Source organism: Mytilus galloprovincialis, chromosome 3 (genome assembly GCF_965363235.1).
Source record: "Mytilus galloprovincialis chromosome 3, xbMytGall1.hap1.1, whole genome shotgun sequence".
Lineage (NCBI taxonomy): Eukaryota > Metazoa > Mollusca > Bivalvia > Mytilida > Mytilidae > Mytilus > Mytilus galloprovincialis.
Window position 1 is genome coordinate 70,334,396 of NC_134840.1, and position 26,315 is coordinate 70,360,710.

The 26,315-nt window shown below is 32.8% G+C and overlaps 2 protein-coding genes across 2 annotated transcripts in view; one reads left to right on the plus strand and one right to left on the minus strand.

The window, feature by feature from the left end:
* The window catches only part of LOC143068791 (kinesin-like protein KIF16B), a 49,434-nt gene extending 49,157 nt beyond the window's left edge, over nucleotides 1–277 (minus strand). The window contains exon 1 of the mRNA XM_076243090.1: nucleotides 140–277. Within this exon, the coding sequence (XP_076099205.1) occupies nucleotides 140–186 (47 nt within the window). The 5' untranslated portion in view covers nucleotides 187–277. The remainder of the gene's footprint in view (nucleotides 1–139) is intronic.
* Nucleotides 278–4,743: 4,466 nt separating this feature from the next.
* Nucleotides 4,744–26,315, plus strand: part of LOC143068793 (uncharacterized) — a 73,557-nt gene continuing 51,985 nt past the window's right edge. The window contains exon 1 of the mRNA XM_076243092.1: nucleotides 4,744–4,890. The gene's annotated coding sequence lies outside the window, so the exon portion shown is untranslated. The remainder of the gene's footprint in view (nucleotides 4,891–26,315) is intronic.

The window sequence follows — 26,315 nt, forward strand, 5'->3', positions numbered from 1 at the left end:
ACGAATAAATAGGTTTCATGTTGTTATCGCCGGCTAGTTTCACACTTGAAATATATGTGAAAATAGTAAGTTAGGCGACATATAGATTTACTTTAGTGCAAAAAAGGGATATGGGAAGGTGAAAAGGTTTGCTAATTACCTCAGATTCATAGGTCTTACACGAACAGCAACTTTAACCGAAGTCATGACTGTACATTTAATATATGTCCGGATGATTTACATATATCATCGTGTTATCAATCACACATTTAGTGTACACAAACTTACTGTGATAAACATTATCAAACTTTGTTATCTACTTTGTTGGGTAAAAAATGCACGTCAAATATTAGTACTTATATTATTTATAAACAAAATAACTTTTTCGTTGAATCAAAATACAGAAATATGAATTTTTTCCTTAAAAATATTTTAATTGAGGGATTTCTATCTGCCAGTCTTAGTCATGGTGTAAAGCGACGAGAAAGGCAGCCTTCAATTTTTGAAAGATAAATAAATATCAGTCTTATTATCTGCATTTGCATGGGAAACATGCAGACATTAGTATGTCTGTTATTTCACATGCTACAAATTGAAAGTTTTTGTTTATTTTCCTTTACAAACATAACATGCATAAGTAACAAAAAGTTTAATTTATCATTTTAGTTAAAACATCTGTGTGCACATTCGTTTAAAGTAGGTATAGAGTTATTCCTCTTTGATTTAGTTTCTTTGCACATGTTTGATATGACCTGACTATACTTACGAGATTCCAAACACATACATATATCAATAAAAGGAGATGTGGAGTGAACGTCAACCAGACAGTAAACCAACAACATAAAAATCAAAGACCACTAGAAGGGTCTTCTAAAATAGACAATATGTCCAGTTCTAAATTGTCCAGTCTGAACATGCATGAAATATTTGCCACTGGGCGTTAAGCAACCAAGAACCAATCAATCCAGTCGGCACAAGTTTTGAATACATTAAACAGTCAAAGATCTGCAATAAACACCCCCAAAAAACAAATAAAAACATTATGCTAAGATATTAGAAACCTCCAACAATGTTTCTGACTTGTGACGGTCACGCAAGTAATATCGGCCGATGTTTGTGGTTTACATGATTCATGTTTAATTTGAAATTTTACAATCAACATCATTGAGTTGTTAAACGACTTGTATCTTCATTTACAATATTATTATGTCACCCTGACGGAGGTCGGGTGACATATTGTTGTTCTTCGATTCTTTTTCTTTTCCTTATTATACCACTTTTTTTTTTGTCCAGACTATTTCTCGGTATTGCTTGGACCAATGGTCATGTCCAGATGTGCAATCGGGGGTTGGCATTTCCAAGATGGCTGCCGTTGTCATGGAAACAGAAAGAATGTGAAAAATCGGAAAGTCTCTCAAATTGAATGAAACTTTATGGCAATGTTCTTGGCATGTGAGGATCTGCCATCCATCTTTGGAATTTTCAAAATGGCCGCTGTTGTCATGGAAACAGTACAAATGTTAAAATTTCAAAAATGCTTTAAATTTTCTAAAATTTAGCAGAATGATGTATTGTGAAGTAAAAATGTTAATTCAATGTTAAAATGTTTCGAAATGGCTGCCACTTAGTGGCAATTGGCGGAGCAGGGTGACATCCGCTATTGCTCGTAATGGCAATTCTTGTTGTCATTACTGTTATTTTTATTTGTTTTTTTTCCCTCTCATCTCTATCAGTTCTTGTAGATAGAGACAACCATCCTTAATCAATTCTCTGGATTTATTTCCAGTACGAGTGGACTCAGTTATGTCCCTTGGGAACATCTCAAGAACTTAATGCTCCGAGCCAAAATACTAATTAGACATCTTTCAGTTGTAACAAAAAAGTAAGTTCTAATATCAGCTTTAGAAGGCGACTAAGCATCCGAAAATCTGAGTACAAACTGACACAGTTTTAAAGACAATTGACAAATTGAATTCGAGTTCAGATGATACTAAAATAATAGATAAAGAAGAAAAATAATATAACTTAAGAACTAATGAACTCAGTTGACCAATAAATAATGATCTTTATTTTACTTCATGTTCTTGTCCTCCAGTTTTCAAATCTTATATAACCTTATAAGTCATGCAAATAGAATTAGATATGGTTAAATTTTCATTATTTTAAAAATCATAAACTATATTCCTTTTTTTTTAACCTTATGCTGAAGCTAATGAGAAAGAAAATAGCGATACCTCTTTAAAGTCATCCTTTTTCTTTCAAATTAGTTCTGGCAATCATGAATATGACCAACGAGATACTTAAACTTTGATAACCAGAATGCAAGTTGCAATGCATGAATGATAATGATCCAACTTTGTGAGGATTTCTATCTTTAACCTAATGAGTTAAATCCGCTAACCATGACGCTGTAAATTGCCAATGGATAATGCAAGCTCTTTATTGTTTTTTCATCAATATCCAACCGAAAAATCGGACTTCTTTCACGAATAAAAACTGGCCGCCATAACACTCACGCTTCTTTCACCATTAAAAACGGTTGGCCATGATATTGCCAAAAGTGATAAATAAAGGCAACAGTAGTATACCGCTGTTCAAAAGTCATTAATCGGGTTACAAACTAGAACCGAGGAAAACACATCACCTATTAGAGGAAAACAAAGGAACACTGAATGCAACAAAAACAAACGCCAACATTCATAGAAACGAACTATTTCATATATATATAACAACCGCCATATTTCTGACTTGGTACAGGACATTTAGAAACAAATTATAGTTCGATCCTGGTTTCATGGCTAGTCAAACCCCCGCTTATACGGCAATATTAAAAAAACTATCGCTAAAATGACATCACTACGTGACAGAAATACAGCACAGACACACGCAAGAACACTCATTACATAGTGACGCACTTATGTAACGAATATGTAATCTTGAACTTCATACAAATATTTTCACAATACCGGTCCAAACAATTATCTTGATAATGACGGTATTGAAAGACTAATTTACAATTATTTTGACTACTTTAACTATAAAAGAGGGACGAAAGATACCAAAGGGACAGTCAAACTCGTAAATCTAAAACAAACTGACAACGCCATGGCTAAAAATGAAAAAGACAAACAAACAACAGCACACACGACACAACATAGAAAACTAAAGAATAAACAACACGAACCCCACCAAAAAACTAGGGGTGATCTCAGGTGCTCCGGAAGGGTAAGCAGATCCTGCTCCACATGTGGCACCCGTCGTGTTGCTTATGTGATAACAAATCCGGTAAATGGTCTAATTCGGTAGGTCACATTCATGAAAGGGAAGGGGATTGTAGTTACGATGTAAGGAACATATCCGATATCATTTGTGAAACGGTTATTCCATAACGGTCAACCAACTCGTGATGGCGTCCGTAAAATTTACGAAGGGATGATTTCAACTTCACCATTTGGAACTCTTGGTTTAATAGCTTCCTTGTGAGCAGCAACCCTCTATCAAGAAAATCATGATAGGAAATGCAAGCACGGGAATATCGTATCAACTGGGAGATATATGCCCCGTATGCAGGTGCTGCTGGAATGTTGCTACTTAGAAATGGAAAGTTCACAATTGGAAAGCTGAAATCATCTCTTTTGTCATAAAGTTTTGTTTTCAACCGACCCTCATTGTCAATTTCTAGATGTAAGTCAAGATATGAGGCCGACGTAACTGTATCTGTAGTATCCTTTATCTCTAGCTCGATTGGATAGATGCGTTCCACATAGTCACCAAATTTTGAATTATTTAGTGAAAGAACATCATCTATATAGCGAAAAGTAGAGTTAAAGGATATTGCTAACTTCTTATCTTTCTTCCTAAGAAGTTCCTGCATGAAGTCAGCCTCATAATAATAAAGAAACAAGTCGGCAAGTAGAGGGGCACAGTTTGTTCCCATTGGAATGCCGACAGTCTGTTGAAAAACACGTCCCCCGAACGTTACAAATATGTTGTCAATCAAGAAATCAAGCATCTTGATAATATCAGTTTCAGAGAATTTTTTATAAAAGTGGTTTTAACCCAATGAATCATTCATCAATATCCAACAGAAAAGTATTACTCGATAGAAGAAACCTCTACTCTTGTGTGTTTCGATCTCGAACATTATAAAACCAACAAAAGAAGCCAAACTTCATATCAAAGAGAAAATTCTACGAGGACTTCTATATCTCTGTCCCGGAGAAAATTATTATTGTCAGTTAAAAAAAATTCATCTGATGCTTCTCAGCCCCTTATGCAGTGTTATAACTTTGTGCCGAATGTTCCTGGTGTTACAGTTGTAATTTTACTGTCAATTACAAAGGGATAGTATGTTACAGACTTGTTTATTTTACGAGATCAAGTTTGAACTTCGACATTAAGATTTACAAATATTAATTATACAAATGTGTTTTAGACGAGCATTTCAGTGTAGTATAGAAGTAGATAATAGATTAACATTTTGTTACCAGTTTTAATCAAAACCTTTGTCATTTTGAAAGATAAATGTTTTGGAAGCGTGAGATTTTGTCATTAAATCTTTAAATGAGCAGGTAACAGATTCTTGATACCAGCGGGAAGACATCCCATTCTAAACCCTATCTATGTCTTAAAAAGCTTTGCCCAGGCTACTGTGAAACGTTCAATAACAAATAATTCAATATTATCTAATAGATCAAATGTCATAGTGGATCGAAGCTTTTGTAAACAGATTATTTGAATTTTGCTGATTTTAGTTAAGTCTAAGTTATAAAAGTTGCTTTCCTGCTTATCAAGCATTGATTTTTAATAGAGACAAAAGGAAAGTTCTGACGTTAACTACCTGCTCTTGTCTATCTTACAAGGTATTGTGGATTCATGTATAGATTCACCAATAAATCAGTCACCAGTAAGGTAAGGCTAGCAATGCATTACAATTTTATTTTTGTCGTCTTATTTTTTTGCATGTACGTAAATGATAATTGATCGACTTGGACCATGTGTTGCATATTTGTAAAACAATAGTTGGGTGATGATTGAGGTCCTTGTTGGGGTTTAAAAATGTTAAATAATGTGTTAAAAAAAAATTAAAAAGAGAGAATAATGGCAACAGATCTCTAGACATATAAATAATAGAGAAAGATTAAATAAAAAAAAATTAAAAACAGCTTATATTTTGTTTGTATTTTTGCATGTTAAAAGAAACGAAAAAACATCTATATTTGGAAGGACTTATTTTTGTTTTTAATTTTTTTTATTTAATTTTTCTCTATACATGCAAAAATACAAACAAAATATAAGCTGTTCGTCAATTTAATATAATTATTAGCTCGAGGAGGATATCATTGGGTATCATCTGTTCTTTGATTTGTGTACCATGTAACTACTTGAATTGTATTATTTTCAATTTACTCAATTTTGTCACGATACATTCCTATGTTTACATTTTAACTGAGAAACAAATCTCTCATTTGTAAAAACAAATTAGATTAATGTATTTTACATTAAATTTACACGGAAACACAAAAGACAGTCATAGTTAAGACGTAATAAATGGCTTAGTGATATTTGTGTTATAAGGTATTCAGCTATTAAAGTAGGTTTGGGGCATAACATATGAAACCGTTTTTAGGCCTATAATTTGAAGTAGATTTTGGGCCTAGAATATGGTCCGAGACCACAATTATTTCGTAGTGCATTTCTTTTAGAACTTAAATGAAAATAAAAAAAAATCCCACCTGCGCTTTCTCAAAGAAACTTTTACAGTGTGTTGTACTACTTTTGGGACAAATTATATCAAAATTATAGAAAACTTCATCGTCTGTAACTCAAAATATGGACAATTTTATGTTTAGGGCGTCTTGAAATCTTTTGACAGCTCCCGAAGTGCCAATTTTAAATTGTTTTCAGCTGGACCAAATCACTACTTTCCTTTAAAATTCTGGACCCAAATTTTTTTTACAGTGTAATTTCACCCCCCTACTTGCAATTTGAGGCATTAAACATGGAGAAATAAATTTGGAAGGGTATAAAAATTAATGGCAAGTAACCCACTGTCAACACTAGGGACTATATTTGTGATCAAGGGACAACAATGGTGGTCTCGGACCATATGTTGTTTCCATATACTGTTTTTAGTTTTCTATGCTGAGTTTGGTATAGTATTGTTTGTCTTTTTGGTCTTTCTTTCATTTTTTGCCATAATGTTGTCAGTTTATATTTGACTTTTGAGTTTGAATATTTCTTTTAATTTTTGTAACCTCTTATTTTCTTTCATCTGCTAAGCTACTTTTCATCAACAATTAGGCACCGTCAATACCTCTTCTGCGACAAAAATATGTACATTTAGTATCATACTTTTACATGATCAGGAACGAACTTCAAGGGAAATCTATGAGACTTAGTTTAAGTTTTATATAGCGTAATGTGTTGCTTTATGTTTCTTCTTCGGCTCATTTTTCTTTCGCAATTTATGTGTTTGTCCTTCTGTCCTTTGCAATTGTTTATTGTCCGTCTGTTGTCTGTAAACAAGGAATTTTCACGTACGATATATGTCTCAGTTTCTTGATGTTTTTTTTTTCCCACTGATTTCCCCTTAGACGAACAAGATCTCAAAGAGTTTTTTTTTTTTTTTACTTATTCAATGATTTAAATAAATATCAAGTATGTTTAAAATATATATCTCGAAACTTAATTGCTACGTATATATATATGAAATTTTCGTCAAAACAAATATATGACATAATTGATAAAACATTTCATATAACACACTTCATACTGTTAACACACATATCATATTGCATAAATCCAAATGTCTTGGTTGCGTTAGAACATTTTATTTTTGTAATCCCACTTTTAAGTGCAAAATTCGGTACATTTTTTTTTTTTTTTTTCAAAATCCCATTAACATGTTTGTTTACGAACCATCTATACCAGTTCTTTTTTCATTTAGTTTTGAATAATGCTTCATTTAAAAAATGAATTTTCCTTTATTTTATAATCGGTATTCAAAAGTGTACTTGGCGTCATCGAAGCGTTTATGATCAATTTACTGGTAAGCAATATTTCGAAGTATTTCATTGATACATGTATGAGATAGCAGCTATCCGAAAAATCCTAACTTTTCAAGATCAAGTCATAACAACCTCTTGGTAAGGATAAACTCATCATAGATACCAGGACTAAATTTAGTATTTACGCCAGACGCGCATTTCGTCTACAAAAGACTCATCAGTGACGCTCGAATCCAAAAAAGTAAAAAAGGCCAAATAAAGTACGAAGTTGCAGAGCATTGAGGACCAAAATTCCTAAAAGTTTTGCCAAATAAGCTAAGGTAATCTATGCCTGAGGTAGAAAAGCCTTAGTATTTCAAAAAATTCAAAAATACGTAAACAGTAAATTTATAAATATAACAATATCAATGACAATTCATGTCAGCACAAAAAGTGCTGACTACTGGGCTTGTCATACCCTCGGGGAAATAAATCTCCACCAGTAATGACATCGACCCAGTGGTTGTAAATAAACTCATCAGATACAAAGGACTTAATTTAGTATACGCCAGACACGCGTGTCGTCTACAAAAGACTCATCAGTGACGTTCGAATCCAAAAAAGTTAAAAACAAAAAAAAACAAAAAAAACAAAAAAAAAAAAAAACAAATGCCAAATAAAGTACGAAGTTGAAGAGCATTGAGAACCAAAATTCCTAAAAAAAAAAAATGCCAAATTCAGCTAAGGTAATCTATGCCTGAGGTAGAAAAGCTTTAGTATTTCAAAAAATTCAAAAATTTGTAAACAGTAAATTTATAAATATAACAATATCAATGACAATTCATGTCAGCACTTTTGTGCTGACTACTGGGCTTGTGATACCCTCGGGGAAATAAATCTCCACCAGCAATGACATCGACCCAGTGGTTGTAAATAAACTCATCATAAAAAATTATATTACTGAAAACTTTTGATGATTTACTGTTTCAATTAACATTAAACTATGAATAATATCTGAAGGGAAATATATATTTTTGGAGGAGGGGCTCAGTTTGAAAATAAGAATATAAACAAAATCATCCACCTTCTATCGAACACATCAAACTATATGGAAACAGAAAAGTAAAGGTACTTTAAAGTCAGCCAGAGTTTACAACTGAAACATCTGTATAGGTGCCAGGAAAAAAAATCTTAACGAACGTATCAATTTCGTTTCTTGTGTCAAAATTGACCGATCGTCATTAACAACGTAAACATTAGTTTTCGGTCATCGAAATATTTTCAACAAAAGATGTATCACCCATATGTGCGGGATAAAGTAACCATTTTTGCACGTTCCATAGCTGTCTAACATCTCATATTTATCACGGGTTTTTCATCACACGTTCACATCTGACATACGTATACCCAAATAGCTGTAAACTAACTCTTCTTTCTGACCTACTGCAAACGATATTTCCATCCTCTAACTTCGTTACACCACAAAATAATGATGAAAAATTAGTTTTCCAGTGCATTTTACGCGTCAATTAAATTTACATGATTCTTACATGTGTTAAACAACAAAAAAGCTTTTGGAACATATGATTATAATTTCTGTCGCCTTTCATCTTTTCTTGTTAAACACAACTTCACTTTCTTTACTCTAAATGTCTTTTCAAGACAGGTTTTGTAATCGTTTACTCAAAATACAAATTAATTAATAAAGCCACCTATCTCAGCATATAAATGCTTTCATATTTTGAAGAAAAAAAAAGATTTCTGCTTTACAAGTCAGCGCTAAGCCATTGGGCTTTTTCTGACGTATACCACAAAGATATACAGCACTAAAAACTTCCTGTTATATTAGATCGATGTATCGCCCATCCTTTTTTTATTTCATCTTTAGTTTTTGTTGTTGCTTGATCTCTGTCAGTAGTTATAAATTATAACTTTTATCAATGATTCTGTTCGTTAAGGTTTTAGCAAGTGCCTGCGGCGTACAAAATGTGTAGACTAGATTTTACAAAATGAGGAAACGTTGTCGACATTGGATCTTTGTAAAATCCTTGAAAGTGAGATGTAAGGAAAAATCGCACATCTTACGTCTGGGGGTGGGGTGGGGGTAATTACACAAATAATTGGCAAACAATATAAAAAAAATATGAAAATAACAGAAAATATGTGATATGGCAGATGTTTAAAGGTGGATTAAGATTTTCCCTAACGTAAAAACCACACAAACAATAGTAATCACACTCATCTCTTCGGCTGTTGTAAGACAACAAAAGAATAAATGAAAATGCTAATTATTCTAACAGAGTAAAAACACAACTATTTACATCTTAAGAGTTTTTTTTTTCAAATGAAAGTGAATGATTTTTGTGCACTAATATATAAAGGTGTCAAATTTCAATATACGTAGGCCGACTAAATTACAATTATTTTAACTTACCTTTCCATTTTCAATTGCAATTGAGCGTTAAGGAAACAACAATCAATCAATCAATTTTCAGATATCCTGTTTCACAGTTACATTGAAGAAATTATAGTGGCGGAATGTTTTCTTTTGACAAAGTGTACGTTCTTAATTTTTTCCGTTTTTTTTTTTTTATTTCTAAAATCGCACAGTAGTTAGGAGAGAACAGTGGGAAAATTATTCTAATGAGAATGAATAAACTGGCCCTCAAAAAGTTGCACTAAAAAACTACGGTATTGTAAATGGGCAGATTTTGCAAAATTTCATCGTGATTTGATCTGATAGAATATAGACATACAAAAATTTGGACAGGATAAGGAAAGATTCATATTTGTTTTTCGTTCTGACTCATGATTGTTTCGTAAACCAGTCTGTCAGGTTTCCCGTCTGAATTGTTACACATGTCATTACCTAAGGCAATTTTTATAGCTAACTGTATGGTACGGTTTTGCTCATTGTTGAAGGACGTACGGTGGCCTGAAGTTATCATTTGGTCTTTAGTGGAGAAATGTCTCATTTGCAATCATACCACATCCACTTATTTTCATATTCTAAAGCAATCTGAAAATGATTTTAAGGCCTGAATTGTGTACAACAGAATAAAAAAAAACAAATATGAGACGGCAACCACGGACAAGCACTGCATTAGAGTCTTCTGACTTCGGACAGGCATATATAGAATTATGTCGGTATTCAATCTAATTAAAATTAAATCCTTTAATTGCTCCTGTTCTGATATGTCGCGCATCAAGGCCCTGTTCTGATATGTCGCGCATCAAGGCCTTGATGCGCGACATATCAGAACAGGAGCAATTAAAGGATTTAATTTTAATTAGATTGGTCGGTATTAAACTTTTATTTTTGGCGCTCAACCCTCCCCTACCTTAGGACGGTGTATGTTTTATGTATGTTCTGCTCATGCATCTACCCAATATGTATCTCTTCAGTCAGGTTTACAAATCCGATCTGACAACTTGCTATTATTTTGATGTTAGTGAAATTACACACAAATAAACTTTACTAATCAAACATGGCATAATGGTGTAATTAAGCTATATTTTCAAAGATACAGACTGGTGTGCAAATCTTCTTAGCTTCTATTAGAGTCTTGTTAAAGCTTGTAAGCCATATAATCTGCTAGTCAAACAAAATTAACTCATACATACTTCAGACCTTTGTGTTTATATACTATCTGTCAAAACAAAGGCAACACAAGTGTTGATTATGTTAATGTATTGTTACTTCGGTTAAACAATAGTATCTTATGTATACTGATCGATTAGATAGTAATACCACCAAAACTTGAAAGATCAAAGTCCTTTCGATTTGTGAGAAATTTGTAAATAGTATACGGTCATTGCACTGTTTTGATTTATATTGTCCCTTACAGTATATTATCTGCACCAGACTGAGAAGCTATGGTTTTCCTCAATACAAGTGCAATAACTCATTATGTCATAGAACTAATTATGTTACCCTCATAGATGCTACTTCGTCATATGTATGCAGCTCTGATGACTACAGCACGGACACAAAAAAAACATTTTCACCATCTTATTTATGTCTCGTCTCCCTGCGTGCATGTATAATTTTACTCGGAAACCACTCTAGGACTTATGTTTCCCAAGATGCAATATCTTTATAAGTGATCGGAAATGATCTATTTCTATGTATATTCATAAAGAAGGATCAGCAAATATTGCATTTTTATTTTTCACAAAAAATTCTGATTATATATATATAAATGTAATGAATAAGATTTGTTGCACTTGTAAATTGCATTTTGGTTGGTGCACTGCATGATATTCTTTGTAACTCTAAGCAACCTTTTCCAAAAGATTTTTTTTTTTAAATGAATTAACATATATGTTTCTTTGTAAAATCATACTATGAAGTTTATGCATAATTAATACCTACTACGCACAAATGATGAGTTGCATGTGAAAATTGACATCACGTTTTACGTATATATAATTATGAAGGTGGTTGGCAGACGCAAGACAAGATTAAGAGTTCCCCCTAATCTATATTTTGAAATTTTTTCGAAGTAATATAAATTTGAATATATTTATATTTGTTTGGTATAATTATAGTTGTTTATTTCATTTCATTTCGTATTGAGAGTTGTTTATTTACACTCATTTATATGTTGTAATACAAAACGTAAAATGTTTGAGTACAAGATTTGTATATGCAATTTATTCGTCACTATGGGATCTTCAAAGATTAATTTCTTCTTATGCGCATCAGACATTCTACTTGTAGTAATAACTCTTGGAGACATCTCTTTGTTTGTGTAGTCAAATATAAGACAGAGGTGTGTCATTGTTGTTATTTCAGGATTTTGGCATTCGTTTTAAGAGGATGTCAATGAGTTCTCTTGTTTTGTAATTAGATGTTACAGTGTTGTACTAAATATTTTACGCAATCCCGTCACGGAATCAGACAAAATTAATTGAAAACGGTGCAGCGCGATTTTTCAGTGCGGATATGATGATGATGATGATGATGATAGATGGTTATTTAACGTCCAGTTCGAAAACATGACCCGCGTACCAGAGGCGAACACACAATCACGATACTTTCGGGGCGGTCTTAAATGCGATGGGCAAGCACCAGTAATGTTTTCTTTACATCTAGTTGCAAATATTTAATAAAAGTTTAAGCCGTGACGATTTATTTTCAAGCTGTATTGAGAGTTAACAACATTCATGACAATGTTATTGTTTGGACATTTTCATAAAAAAAATGGGGAAAAAAGGGGGTAATACGACTACATGTTCAAGATGATTGAATATTGTATTGTTAGATTGAACGTCATGATTGTGAACGCTCAAATAAAAAAAAATGGGTTGCTGTTAAACTTTGAAACAAAAACAAAAAGAAAAAAGACAGATAGACACATCTATAGACAGACATATAGGCATAACATAATATATCATAAACTTTTCTATTATAAATTTTGGAAAATTAGCTTGTTTCGTTAACCAGATGCTTTGAAGAATTACCGCAAACCATCTTGTTTCTTGTTCATCACCATTATTCTATTGAAAAAGCAGCAAGTTGGCCTGTGTTTAAGTACAAAAACTAACACAGCACTATACAGACTGTCCTTAAACTCGTTAAAGCGATCAGCATGTGGGATCTATCTTGTAGTAATTAACTCGCCTTTTAATTAACATAAATTTTAGATACAAGCATGAACAGACAACACATGGCATTTTTTGTTGTCCTTGAAAGATTATTCAAATTCCTTTTAATGTTATCTTCACCTTCTTCTTTTTAAAATATTTTAAAGGAAGAATGTTTTGGTTTTGTTAGATTGTCAATGCGTGCGTTGAATTTTCGTCTTCTTATTACAACGTTTTCAAGGAGACCATGTGTACCATTATGTAACTCAAGTACCGATTTACGTAATTACGTAATCAGTCAAAATAGTTTACTCATTTGCCTCGTATGACATCAATTTCGAAATTTTAAATAATCCCTAATACTATAATGCGCAGGTAATAGGAAGGTCATGAAGCTAACAAATAATAAAAGCCGTGGTTTGAGGGATCGATTATTCAGCCTGAGTACCACAGGCACTTGTTTAATATGGATAGTCGACCTTCCAATGGATAGAAACAAGTGCCTGTGCTGAGTACGCTATTGTCAAGTTGTCGACAGAAAAAGTTGTGTTTCAACGCTGGATTATTTTGTATATATTGTCCACTGAAATTTCTCGACAGTGATAATACAGTATGCCCGATAGGGTCTTATTAGAATAGGAAGATGGGGTATAATTGCCATTGAGACAACTCTACACCAGAGACTTGCCATTGAGACAACTCTACACCTGAGACTTGCCATTGAGACAACTCTACACCAGAGACTTGCCATTGAGACAACTGTACACCAGAGACTTGCCATTGAGACAACTGTACACCAGAGACTTGCCATTGAGACAACTGTACACCAGAGACTTGCCATTGAGACAACTCTACACCAGAGACCAAAATGACATAGAAGTCCACAACTTTATGTCTCCAGACGGCCATCATTTGTTGTTTTGGAGAAACAAACAGATAGTTCTCCCTGAAAAATTTCAGTGTGTTATTAAACCCCTAGTACAGCTGTTTGTATTGTATACTTCGAGCATAAAATGAAGTTTAACCGCTAGTTTTTTAAGTGAACCATATCTTCTTAATCAGTTCTACACTTATAAAAAGCATATATCATGTATAGTCAATCAAATGTTCATTCGCCGTTTTGTTTCCGTTGAATGATAACGATATGATTGACAGACTAATGATATGGTCATGCCATTACAATTGGTTCCTTTAATTGGACAAAATAAAAAATAATTTTATGGTCAAAATTTTAATTCGTTGTTTTTTGTACCTATCTATATGTAATGTGACACAAGCAAAGTTTTCCAATATACTTAGTTCATGTTTCATCTTCCATAAACTATTGCTCACATGTGTTGTTATATATATATCTATATATATCTATTTGCGTATGGCAGAACATTAGATACTTGTGTTCGGAATTTGTAGAAATTGAAATTGAATCAAATATTTTAAGTCGAATTGTATTAAATTAGTAATAAAAACGTTATTCTTAAATTAGATGCAGGGAATGCAAATAATATTTATGACAAAAGGATAATTTCATAGATATAGGAAGATGTGGTGTGAGTGCCAATGAGACAACTCTCCATCCAAATAACAAGTAAAAAAAAAAAGTAAACCATTATAGGTCAATGTACGGCCTTCAACACGGAGCCTTTACTCACAACGAACAACAAGCTATAAAGGGCCCCAAAATTACTAGTGTGAAACCATTCAAACGGGAAAACCAACGGTCTAATCTATATAAAATTTGAAAAAACGAGAAACGAGAAACACGTATAAATTACATAAACAAAGTTTTAACGACAACTACTGTACATCATATTCCTGACTTAGGACAGGTGCAAACATTTGCAGCGGGATTAAACGTTTTAAAATGGATCCAAACCTTCTCCATTTTTCTGAAACAATAGCATAACATCACAACATAGAAAAACACTCAATAAAATATCAATTGGCAGCTCAATCAAAAAACGTACATTAATACACTATAAACGAATAAATTTGATCTGCAATATTCATGCATATCATAATACTCCAAACTGTATTTCTCGGTGTTAGTTGATGCCTTATCTAACCAAATCGTCTACAATGGTATTTGCTAATTCTCCAGTAAACACATAGGCATATAGGAGATAAAATGGAAGGTTGTGATAGAATCAAATTTGAATGATGTGTCCGAAAAAGGTGACATGTTTTCCTTTAGGATGTTTATAAATGAGTAAGTACCGGAAAAATTCGGAACGGCATGTCGCACTAGATCAAACGGCAGGGCATATATTTAAATCAAAGCATCATGTACAAGAACCAGACTTCAGACACCAATGCTAAACATATCCATCTCTGTCATATAACTGACGACCAAAACAAAATCACTACTGAGTACTGTAGTCGTGAAAACCCGTCAAGTAACGTTCTTCGTTTGATAAATTCGGAAATTTCTTTGTTTACACCATTGCATGGAACTCTTCTTGTACCGGTATTTTGTATATTCTTTTTTGGCTTATGTTCAGTAAATATCTCATGGAAACCCGTCCTTGTGAATATAAATTGCTTAACTACGTAAATTTTAAAAAGGAAAATGCATACTGTTTTTTTTTATTCGTAAATATGTTCGTTAATTTCATAAATACGCCATCTTATTTTGTTTAGCAATTTTAATTTGCATCAGCAAAGTTTATATATCGACTGGATCATATACGGATTTTGGTTCACAGTGCAAACATGCGTCGCTTTCAGCTGAGAAAAGCTTACGCTTTGTTTATTTGCTTTCATTAGTATTCAATTGTTTCATCTTAGAAAAGAAAAACGAGAAATCATTCATACACTTCAATAAAAATAACAGTAGTTAACTTTCTTGAAACAGTTTCAAGGAACTGTGATTATGTAATTAAGAAAAATGGGTAGTTTGAACAAGCACATTACAATTATTAATGTTCAATTTAAACTAAATATGTGACGTAAAACCAGCAGATGTTTAGTGTAATTTGTAAAACCGTCACAGATAGTTTACTGCCGATACTCATCATATGAAGCGGAACCTGTAACAAGTCATACTAACGAGAAAACCAAGGCCTCTCACAGAGAGTAAAAGAGTTGCGTTCTCTTTTGGCTCTTTTTCTCTGTCTCCTAATCTTAATTGACCATACACAATTATATTGAGCGTCATTGCTCACTTCAATGTTATAATTAACAAAGATAATTAGGAATAGTTTATGTTTTTATCAGAAAAACAACAGGAAACATTGAACGTGATATAGTAATCAACAATGCAACGTACAATCGTGTTAAAATTAGATAAACTCATTTTCTTATGCACCCTCAAACTGTTTTTAAATCATGTTTTCACAACAGGTAAAATCATGCACGTTCTTTTCTTGCAAAAATAATTATAAGATGTTGGTTGCCAACGGCTTTATTGCAATTAAGTTTGAAGACATAAGTCTAATTCATTAAAAATGTTTGCAGCATGCAAGTATGTTTTTCTATAACATGTCCCACCTGCAATTCAAAGCTTTTCCAGTCCAAGTTTTATGGTGCAAATAGGGATTATTTATTAACCATCTATTTTTTTTATTTATATAAAGTATCTTTTGGATTAAAGTTTTCTTTCGTATTAAAAAAGATTAAAGTATAATATTTTTAGCTGAATCGTATACCACAAGTATGTACAAATGTACCAAATTGCCAAATATTTAAAAAAAAAAAAAAAAAAAAAATACTATTAGAATAAATAGACAAAACGTTGCGAAATGAACTTCAAAGCAATGTATACTAAATTTTTTAATAAATAAGGCTCAGTAACTGAACTGTCAATTTGTAATAATTTAGGCTCAGTAACTGATCTGTCAATTTGTAATAAGTAAGGCTCAGTAACTGAACTGTCAATTTGTAATAAGTTAGGCTCAGTAACTGAACTGTCAATTTGTAATAAGTTAGGCTCAGTAACTGAACTGTCAATTTGTAATAAGTTAGGCTCGGTAACTGAACTGTCAATTTACAATAAGAATAGCTCAGTAGCTGACCTGTCAATTTGTTGTAAGTTAGGCTCAGTAACTGAACTGTCAATTTGTAATAAGTTAGGCTCAGTAACTGATCTGTCAATTTGTAATAAGTAAGGCTCAGTAACTTAACTGTCAATTTGTAATAAGTTAGGCTCAGTAATTGAACTGTCAATTTGTAATAAGTTAGGCTCACTATTACCTGAACTTTTGATAGCCATATCTGAGAATTTATAGATTAAGACATATATCTCGGAAATTGTATCGGTGCTTTTCACAGACATGGGCTGATTGGGCAATTTTTTACTCGGACCCGATAACCTTCATATCTTTTTTAGGTTTTTAGGGTGGTATATAAAACTAAATGCAACAAGATATATTTGTTTGTTTACATAATATAGAAACGTTCAAGTCACGGTTGTATACAATTGCAGTTGCCAACTCTGTTGTCGACATAGATTTACATAGCTATAACGGTATGTATTGGTAATGGATTATAGCTGGAATTATAATCAACTTTCTTACATAAATGCTAAACGTGTACTATGATATATGTAGATGTCAAATTGATGACCTACAATAATTCTGGCAGCTCATAAACAGAACACACACCCCAAACCAATATTAATGCAGTTTCTGTAATGCATTTTGTGTAATTGCTTTTAGTGTTCGTGATTATAATCTTGAAACAATAATAACTTGTCCTAAATGTAAACATAAGCATAAAGCTAATGTCATTACAAGGTCAAACCTTGCTTGAAATATCATTAGTACGAACATTTCAAATGACTGTGATAATTCTTTTCTGCTACTTTGCAAAAGACAATATTAATATTATAAGTCTGAGCGCCAAAAAAATAGTAGCAGATTTTAACAATGTGATGGACTATCCATCATGCAAACGAGTATAACCTTGGCAAACGTGCTAATACGTTAACCTGTGTACTCGAATCGTCAAAAATATTATTAATATACACGATTTGCAGAAATCTTCTTTGGCTTTCTAATGAACAACATTGTTTGGTTAATATCAAGTGTTTGAAAAAAGGTTCATATATTGCATCATTTCCCTGTTAAATGTTTAGGAAAATGTACAGTTCTATATAAATTTTAGGCAGCTTTGTTTTCTTCCATTATTTGTACTTGGAGTAAACCATATTATTTTCCAACATAATTGGGATTTTGGAGCTGGTCAATAAGTTTGCAATTAGGTCATCTCAAGGGGAACAACTTCAAATGGTTAATGATATTTGATATTCAATTGTACGCACATTGTCATATCTCATTTCCCCAAAGATTGTTTTGGTCTCATGGCTTAATGTATTCGTGGTACGTGCTACATTAAGTTTGAAAGTTTGGAAAGTTAAAATTCAAAAGTGTTGCCGTTTTCAATATTTGCATTCTTGATTTTAAAATAACATACAGGCGAGACATATATCTGTGTCAATAGATTATTATTCTATATTGATAAATAAAATAATAAATCTGTCAAAATAGCGTCATAAAAAAGGTAAACCTTTTCAATCTGATACATGTATATTCATAAAGCTTTGACATTGATATATCCTATAGAGTTAATATGCCTGCAAATCTATGAAAATCTTAAGAATCAAAATAGAAATCAAAATACATTGCCGCCACTGAGAAGATCAAACATTCTATTTTCGAATGAAAAACAACTACGAAAACAATGTTGTGCAACTTAAAGAAATCGAAAGATAAAGGTACTCTCGACGTTGACAAACATCCATATCGAAATAGTAATTAATCTATTTTAAATATATTTTAATCTGAAAATGATTTGGAAGATAAATTGAATTTCCTCGAATTAATCTGAATGTTGATAAGATGTACTAAATCTAGGGTGCAGTAAATTTTCTTTATCTAGGTTAAGATGTACCAATAAACAACATGATAAGCCAATGAATAAAGTATATCCGACAAAAATCTTATCATTTAAAAGATTATAGTAACATGTATGTAAACAGGAAAAGACATTTTACATTTGGCATGTGGTACATTTGTCGGTACCTATGCCTTTCTAAAGCCAAATTATCCAAAACGAGACTTGTTTAGTGTCAGTAGAAGGAGTAGATCATATTCGTGTTCCCTGTCTGTTACACTAAATCCATAGGATGTGTACTGATTGATATTTTGGTCTTGGATACATGTATTTAATATTTTGCTGTTTTCAGTTTGAACTTTTTCTCAGAAATTGCGAGTTATTCACTTTGTACTAATGTACTTTCTAGTAAGGCTTATTAAACTGATTTTTAGCTTACCTGGCCCGAAGGGCCAAGTGAACTTTTCTCATCACTTGGCTTCCATCGTCCGTCGTCGTCGTCCGGCGTCGTCTGTTAACCTTCTGCTCCTCTGAAACTAATAGGCCAAATTTGGCCACAATCATCATTGTGGTATCTAGTTTAAAAAATGTGTCCGGTGACCAGGTCAGCCAACCAAGATGGCCGCCATGGCTAAACATAGAACATAGGGGTAAAATGTAGATTTTGGCTTATAACTCTGAAACCAAAGCATTTAGAGCAAATCTGACATGGGTTTTAAATTGATTATCAAGTCAAGATCTATCTGCCCTGAAATTTTCAGATATGGGTAAATTTGTTTATCAAGTCAAGATCTATCTGCCCTGAAATTTTAAGATGAATCAGACAACTGGTTGTTGGGATGCTACTCCTGAATTGGTAATTTTAAAGATATTTTGCAGTTTTTTGGTTATTATCTTGAATATTAATATAGATAGAGGCAATCTGTAAACAGCACTAATGTTAAGCAAAGTAAGATCTACAAATAAGTCAACATGACCAAAATAGTCAGTTGTCCCCTTAAGGAGTTATTGCCCCTTATAGTTAATTTAAACAATTTTTCTTTAATTTTTGTAATCTTTTACAAAAATCTTCTCCTTTGAAACTACTGGACCAAATTTAACCAAACTTTGGCCACAATCATCTTTGGGGTATCTAGTTTAAAAAATGTGTCCGGTGACCCGGCCAGCCAACCAAGATGGCCGCCATAGCTAAAAATAGAACATAGGGATAAAATGTAGATTTTGGCTTATAACTCTGAAACCAAAGCATTTAGAACAAATCTGACATGGGTATATTTGTTTATCAAGTCAAGATCTATCTGCTTTGAAATTTTCAGATGAATTGGACAACTGGTTGTTGGGTTGCTATCCCTGAATTGGTAATTTTAAAGATATTTTGCCGTTTTTTGGTTATTATCTTGAATATTGATATATATAGAGACAAACTGTAAACAGCAATAATGTTCAGCAAAGTAAGATCTACAAATAAGTCAAAATGACCAAAATAGTCAGTTGTCCCCTTAATGAGTTATTGCCCCTTATAGTCAATCTTAACAATTTTTCTTCAATTGTTGTAATCTTTTACAAAAAATTTCTCCTTTGAAACTACTGGACCAAATTTAACCAAACTTTGGCCACAATCATCTTTGGGGTATCTAGATTTTGGCTTCTAACTCTGAAACCAAAGCATTTAGAGCAAATCTGACATGGGTTTAAAATTGATTATCAAGTCAAGATCTATCTGCCCTGAAAGGAGTAGGGGCATTAAGGCCTGGTTTTGGCCCAAGAAAATAAAATGTTTGATAACTTTTTGAAATTGGCACATAATCTGTAGCAATGCATAGGGTCAAGAAATATAAATGAAGAGCATTAAGATTCTTATGTGATGACGTCACAATTACGTCATAAAATGTACTGTTTTCACAAAAACGATGAAAATTCAGAATTTATGCAGTTTTCTATCTTTATTTCTGGTGTGGAAACATCGTGCGCAGCCAAGAAACAACACAATAATTTAACTGAAGCTTTATTATTACTATTGACAAAATCTCACCAAATATAAAGTTGTTTCTTGGGTGCGCACATACTTTTCCAATCGAAAATATACTTAAACATTTGATGAAAAACAAGGAAAATCACAAAATTTTACAAAATATACAAATTAAGGCATGATTTGTTGCCATGGTAACTTGTTCAATGTCCAAAATTATTTGTTTTTCTGAATACCTTCTACCTGAGATACTTTTCAGTAATTTAAAAATATGTATGATAACTTTTAAATTTGCAGTAATTTTTGGGCCAAATAAGGGGCTTATAAATCGGACAACCGGTTGTTGGATTGCTATCCCTGAATTGGTAATTTTAAGAAATTGTGCCGTTTTGGGTTATTATCTTGAATATTATTATAGATAGAGATAAACTGTAAACAGCAATAATGTTCAGCAAAGTAGGATCTACACTGAAATAAGTCAAATGACCAAAATAGTCAGTTTAAGGAGTTATTGCCCTTTATAGTTAATTTTACCATTTTTTCTTTTTTTTTTGTTATTTTTTACAAAAATCTTCTCCTCTGAAACTACTAAAACAAATGTAACCAAACTTGTCCACAATGATTATAAGAGTATCTAGTTAAATAAAAATGTGTCCAATGACCCTGCCTGCGAACCAAGATGGCAGACATTGCTAAAAATAGTACAAAGGGTAAAATTCAGTGTTTGGTTTATACCTCTGAAACTGAAGCGAAGAGGAAATCTGACTGGTGGCAAAAATGTTCATCAGATTTAGATATATCTGCCCTGAAATTTTAAGACAAATCTGAAAACCAGTTGTTAGGTTGCTGCCCCTGAGTTAGTAATTTTGTACTTTTTTGCAATTATCTTTAATAGTATTATCGTATCTAATATAATCTTATACTATAAATAGAATGAAATTCAAAACAGTGTGGCTGTGGCCATTGATTGACACATTAAATTCATCCATTGACTGGGACAATTTACGTGAACGTTTGTCTGTAACGACCATTGTTCACGACGTACCTACGATAGACATTTAAACTGTGGGGTCACCAAAGGTTTCTTAACGCCTTTAATTATAAAATAATTCGAAAAATTAATCAGGAATAACCTATATGTTTTTATTTATATAATTGATATAAATCAAAACATCGTGTTATTTCTGATTAATTTTTCGAATTACTTTATTAAGGTGTTGAGAACCTTTGGTGACCCCATAGTTTAAGTGTCTTTAAAAAGTACATAGTGAGCAGTGGTCGTTACATACAAACGTTCACCTAAATTGTCCCAGTCAATGGATGAATTTAATGTGTCAATCAATGGCAACAGCCACACAGTTTTGAATTTCATTCTAATGATTTTGACCTTATTTTACATGATTTCTAAGTCATCAGTAAATACAGGTGAGTGGCACAGGCTCTTCAGATCCTCTAGTTTCTTCTTATGTTAAGTTGTAACATCACTGTCCTAAGTTGGGGAAGCTTAGACACCTGCAGATATGTTTGGTCCACCACATTCAGTGAGTCTCCCGATTCCAGGTTAAAAGCCAGTACTTCGGTGGTTATCGTTCGTAGTTGTTATCTTTTTATTTTTTGTGTGTTGGGGCCTTTTGTGACTTTCTGTTGGAGATGCATTTTTCTAATTGTTGGAGGGTTATACGGTGACCTGTAGTTGTCTATCAAGTTCTGTATCACTTTGATCCTTGCGTAGCCTGATGGTTGTCTCATTTGCAATCATACTGCATCTTCTTATTTTTATGATTCGGGAGCACTTTGCTGAATAAAGGGTTTATTTTGTCAATATGATACAATACACTTTATTAGTATATACTGTAGTAGTCAAATCATTCTATGTAATGTAATCATAACCTGCATAACATTCGACAGGATTGACCTGTTGTGTTACAGAAGGGCAATCATATCATGTAGCCAATTTGACACAAGTTATATATGGTGTCTTTTAAAAGAAGTGCAATCACACCTTGTTATTCATACGACAAATAACGTTATTCTAATTTCATCTCACAAAAGAATTTTCAGGCAGTTTATCTTATCTTTCAAAAGAAATTTTGGGAAATATTTGACATAATTCATTTTTTATATCAACATTCCAACGTATGAAAATCTTAATATTTTTACTCTTAATGTTTTATTATATTTTTCAATGAACCGCACTTTTATTCTTATCGCGGTTTTGAATAAATAAATTTAACGATAATGATTCTCTCGGCATGCATTCTACAAACATTAAAAATATATTTACTCAAGCTTGTTTAAAGAAAGTAAACTTAGTTATAAGATATAACACTTTTTAATATCGTACCCATTTTAGTGCCTGATGTTTTGGGTGTTTGCCACCAGCATATGTTTGATTGATACCATTGATGATATGCTTCAAAATAACGACAGGGTGATATATCCTCCATATTCACCGAGGACTGTTTATCTCTATCCCCTTATCGTAGAATCTTGTATAAGAATGTTTCGCTGTTGCTCAATGTATGCCGTTCATCATTCATCGAGTCCAGAGAAATTACTGCTTAATGGTTTGGTGAGCTATCAAATAAACTTAAAGTGCTGATGGAAAATGATAGACGACGCTTGTGACGTACGTTTATCGTCAGGATTATTAAACGTGTATGTCTGTCGGTTGATTTTGGCAAATAATTACATATTTTTGGGATCGAGTAGCCGTTATTGCTCTTGGACGTTGATGTATTTCGTCAAAATTTATAGTCTCTAATTGATGAATAGATATAAGGTGTTTGTTTATGACGAAGAAAGTTTCGTTTCGAGATCATAAATTTGTGAATTATGGTTGTTGTGATGTTTTAATTGTTTTAAAATTGTTTCTATATCAAAGCTGCACTCCTATTTATACTGTACCGGTTATATTGTTTGACAGGAGAGGCGAATATAATAAACTCATACTAATAAAGCAATGCCAAAAGAGAAAGAGACAAAAAGACAAAACAACAGGATAAAATTGAGAATGGAAATGGGGAATGTGTCAAAGAGACAACAACCCGACCATAGAAAAAACAACAGCAGAAGGTCAACAACAGGTCTTCAATGTAGCGAGAAATCCCCGCACCCGGAGGCGTCCCTCAGCTGGCCCCTAAACAAATATATACTAGTTCAGTGATAATGAACGAGATACTTATTTCCAAATTGTACACAAGAAACTAAAATTAAAATAATACAAGACTAACCAAGGCCAGAGGCTCCTGACTTGGGACAGGCGCAAAAATGCGACGGGGTTAAACATGTTTATTAGACCTCAACCCTCCCCCTATACCTCTAGCCAATGTAGAAAAGTAAACGCATAACAATACGCACATTTAAAATTCAGTTCAAGAGAAGTCCGAGTCTGATGTCAGAAGATGTAATCCTATTAGTGCAGTTTCTGTGATTTTATTTACATTTTCATCCTACTGAATTAAAACTATAGACTAACCGTAACTTCTAATTTGTTTGTTCGATAGTGTGCTACTATTGATTTACTCAGGATACATCACCTCCAATTATTTGTATATTCAGATTTAGATTGGGATTGACACTAGCATACCACGCTTAGTTAGATCATCAACATCATACATAATAGGAGGATCCAGGGTAGGGGCTGGGGGACCCGCCCCACCCTTTTCATGGGAAAATTTTGGTTGATTATATAGGGAATCATTAAAGCATGACTGGACCCCACCTTTTTAGGTCAGAAAGCGCCCCCACCCACCTCCCTTTAGGAAAAGTTCTGGATCCGCCAATGTACATGTATGTCAACATGTACCAACTTACAAGATAATTGTCTTTTATATGTCATATTATCCTTCCTGGTACATTATTCTGACTCAAATTTCAACTAATGACCTATTGAACTCGAGGCGAGCAAGCTATTCCACTATACAGTTCGAATTTGCTTTTTTTCATCATATACTGGTTAAGTGTATTTTTCTTTCCAAGATTAACGTAATACAAATAGTTGTGTAGCTGGATATGCTATTTTCCAGATCATTCTACTGGCTCTCTAAACTTTCCCGATGTTTACTTTTGAGAACACTTTTTTCCTCTGTACCGGTATACGGCATAGCAGACAACAACAAAAAACACTAGTACAAGAGAAAAAACAACAGTAAAATTGAGAAAGGAAATGGGGAATGTGTCAAAGCGACAACAACCCAACCACAGAGCAGTAAAATGTATTATTAAAATGAAAGACTTTTTACAAAATAAAAACACAGTCTCTTATGCTTTACTCAAAAAAGATAAACACGGATGATTGTTTTACAGATCTTTTCTTTCAAAAAGTTGTTTTAATTGTTATGCCTCATGATCTTCAAACAGTCATATATATATTTAGATTTATTCAAAAAGTTGTCTTGAGTTTGATGCTTTAAGATCCATATTTCATCCCCCCCCCCCCCCCCAATAAAATGTTCCCTTAAACGATTCTTCATGACCCTTTACCACAAGTTGATTTTGAAGTAACGAGCTCACCACACTATAAGAAGGATAAATATTTCCATAAAATTATATAAAGAGAATTGACTTGTACTTCCAAATGTAATCAATCAGTATAAGTCTAAGTTTTGAATGCAGCATCCACTGTGTAGTTTGTTATACTTTTTATTATTTAGTTTGAATTACATGTATCTACAGTTTGAAATTTTTCGAATGTCTTATCCGTTACCGTTTTTTTTTTTTTTTTTTTTTTTTTTTTTTTTAATTTTGCATAATTTTCACATATAATAAGTAAAGATATGACGAAGGTTCCAAAAATTAAACAAAAAAATACTTACCAGAATGAACCTATTGCAGTAAAATTAATAAAAAAAAATTCCAAACGATGCACATCAACGATATTTATATGCAACTTGATCATCGCGTAAACTTTAAATGAGTAGACTGAAACATGCGTATCAAACTTGTTTCGGTACCTTTTTCTTTTTTTTTCTTTTTTCCTGTCTTTTTTTTGTTGAAAACTAATTTATCGTTGAAGAAATATCCTCTTGCACGTGTTATGTACTCACTACAGTTGTGTACATCTGCAAGATGTACTGTTCTATTGTCTAATTCACGCAAAGGCAGAAATATTTATTTGTAGAGAAACGCTGAATTATATATATTATACGAAACAACAAAAACACCTTTGCTTTACTATTTTCGTGTTTCAGTTAAAAGATTATCATTAAATCGTTATGTTGTTTGTAGTGGAAATATCATGTACTTAGGTACAGACAATCCCAGAGAAAAACGTCAATTAATGGAAAAAATACGTAAATTATTGAAACTTATCTCTGATTATAGAAATACCATAACCTTCAGGTGTACTCAACAGGTAAGTGCGAAATGTTGTAATTTATAGGTTGTTTAACTTTAAGTTTGTCAGTATTCACTTCCGGTATTGTCAACCACTACTTTTATTTATAGTATTTGTTGTGAATTATAATTATGCAATGTTCAACAACAACAAAAAACGGAATAAGCCTTTCCGTATATAAGTATCTTACATTGGTGTTAATAAGTTTTTTGGATTTCCTAAATTTATACTGCACTAGTTCTATTTGCAGAGGCGGATTAAGGGGGGGGGGGACCGCCCCCCCCCCCCCCCACCTTTTCTGGGAAAAATTTTGTTTATTATATAAAGAATCAATGAAGCGTGACCGTAGCGGGCCCCCTCTTATGTAGTCAGTGGGCCCACTTATCAAAATTTCTGGATTCGCCACTGATTCGGGCAGTCAAAATGCGTTGACTGTATATTTCTATGTCATATACAGTCACTGACCCGATGTCACTTTTCCTCGTGAATATCCGAAATTTAATATATTTAATTATTCGTACGACATCTTCAACCTGTTCTTGTTTCCAATGTATACAAAGATGCGTGTAACGACTTAAATTTGTTTCTTTTACAATATTTGGAGAAAAAACATATTTCACTT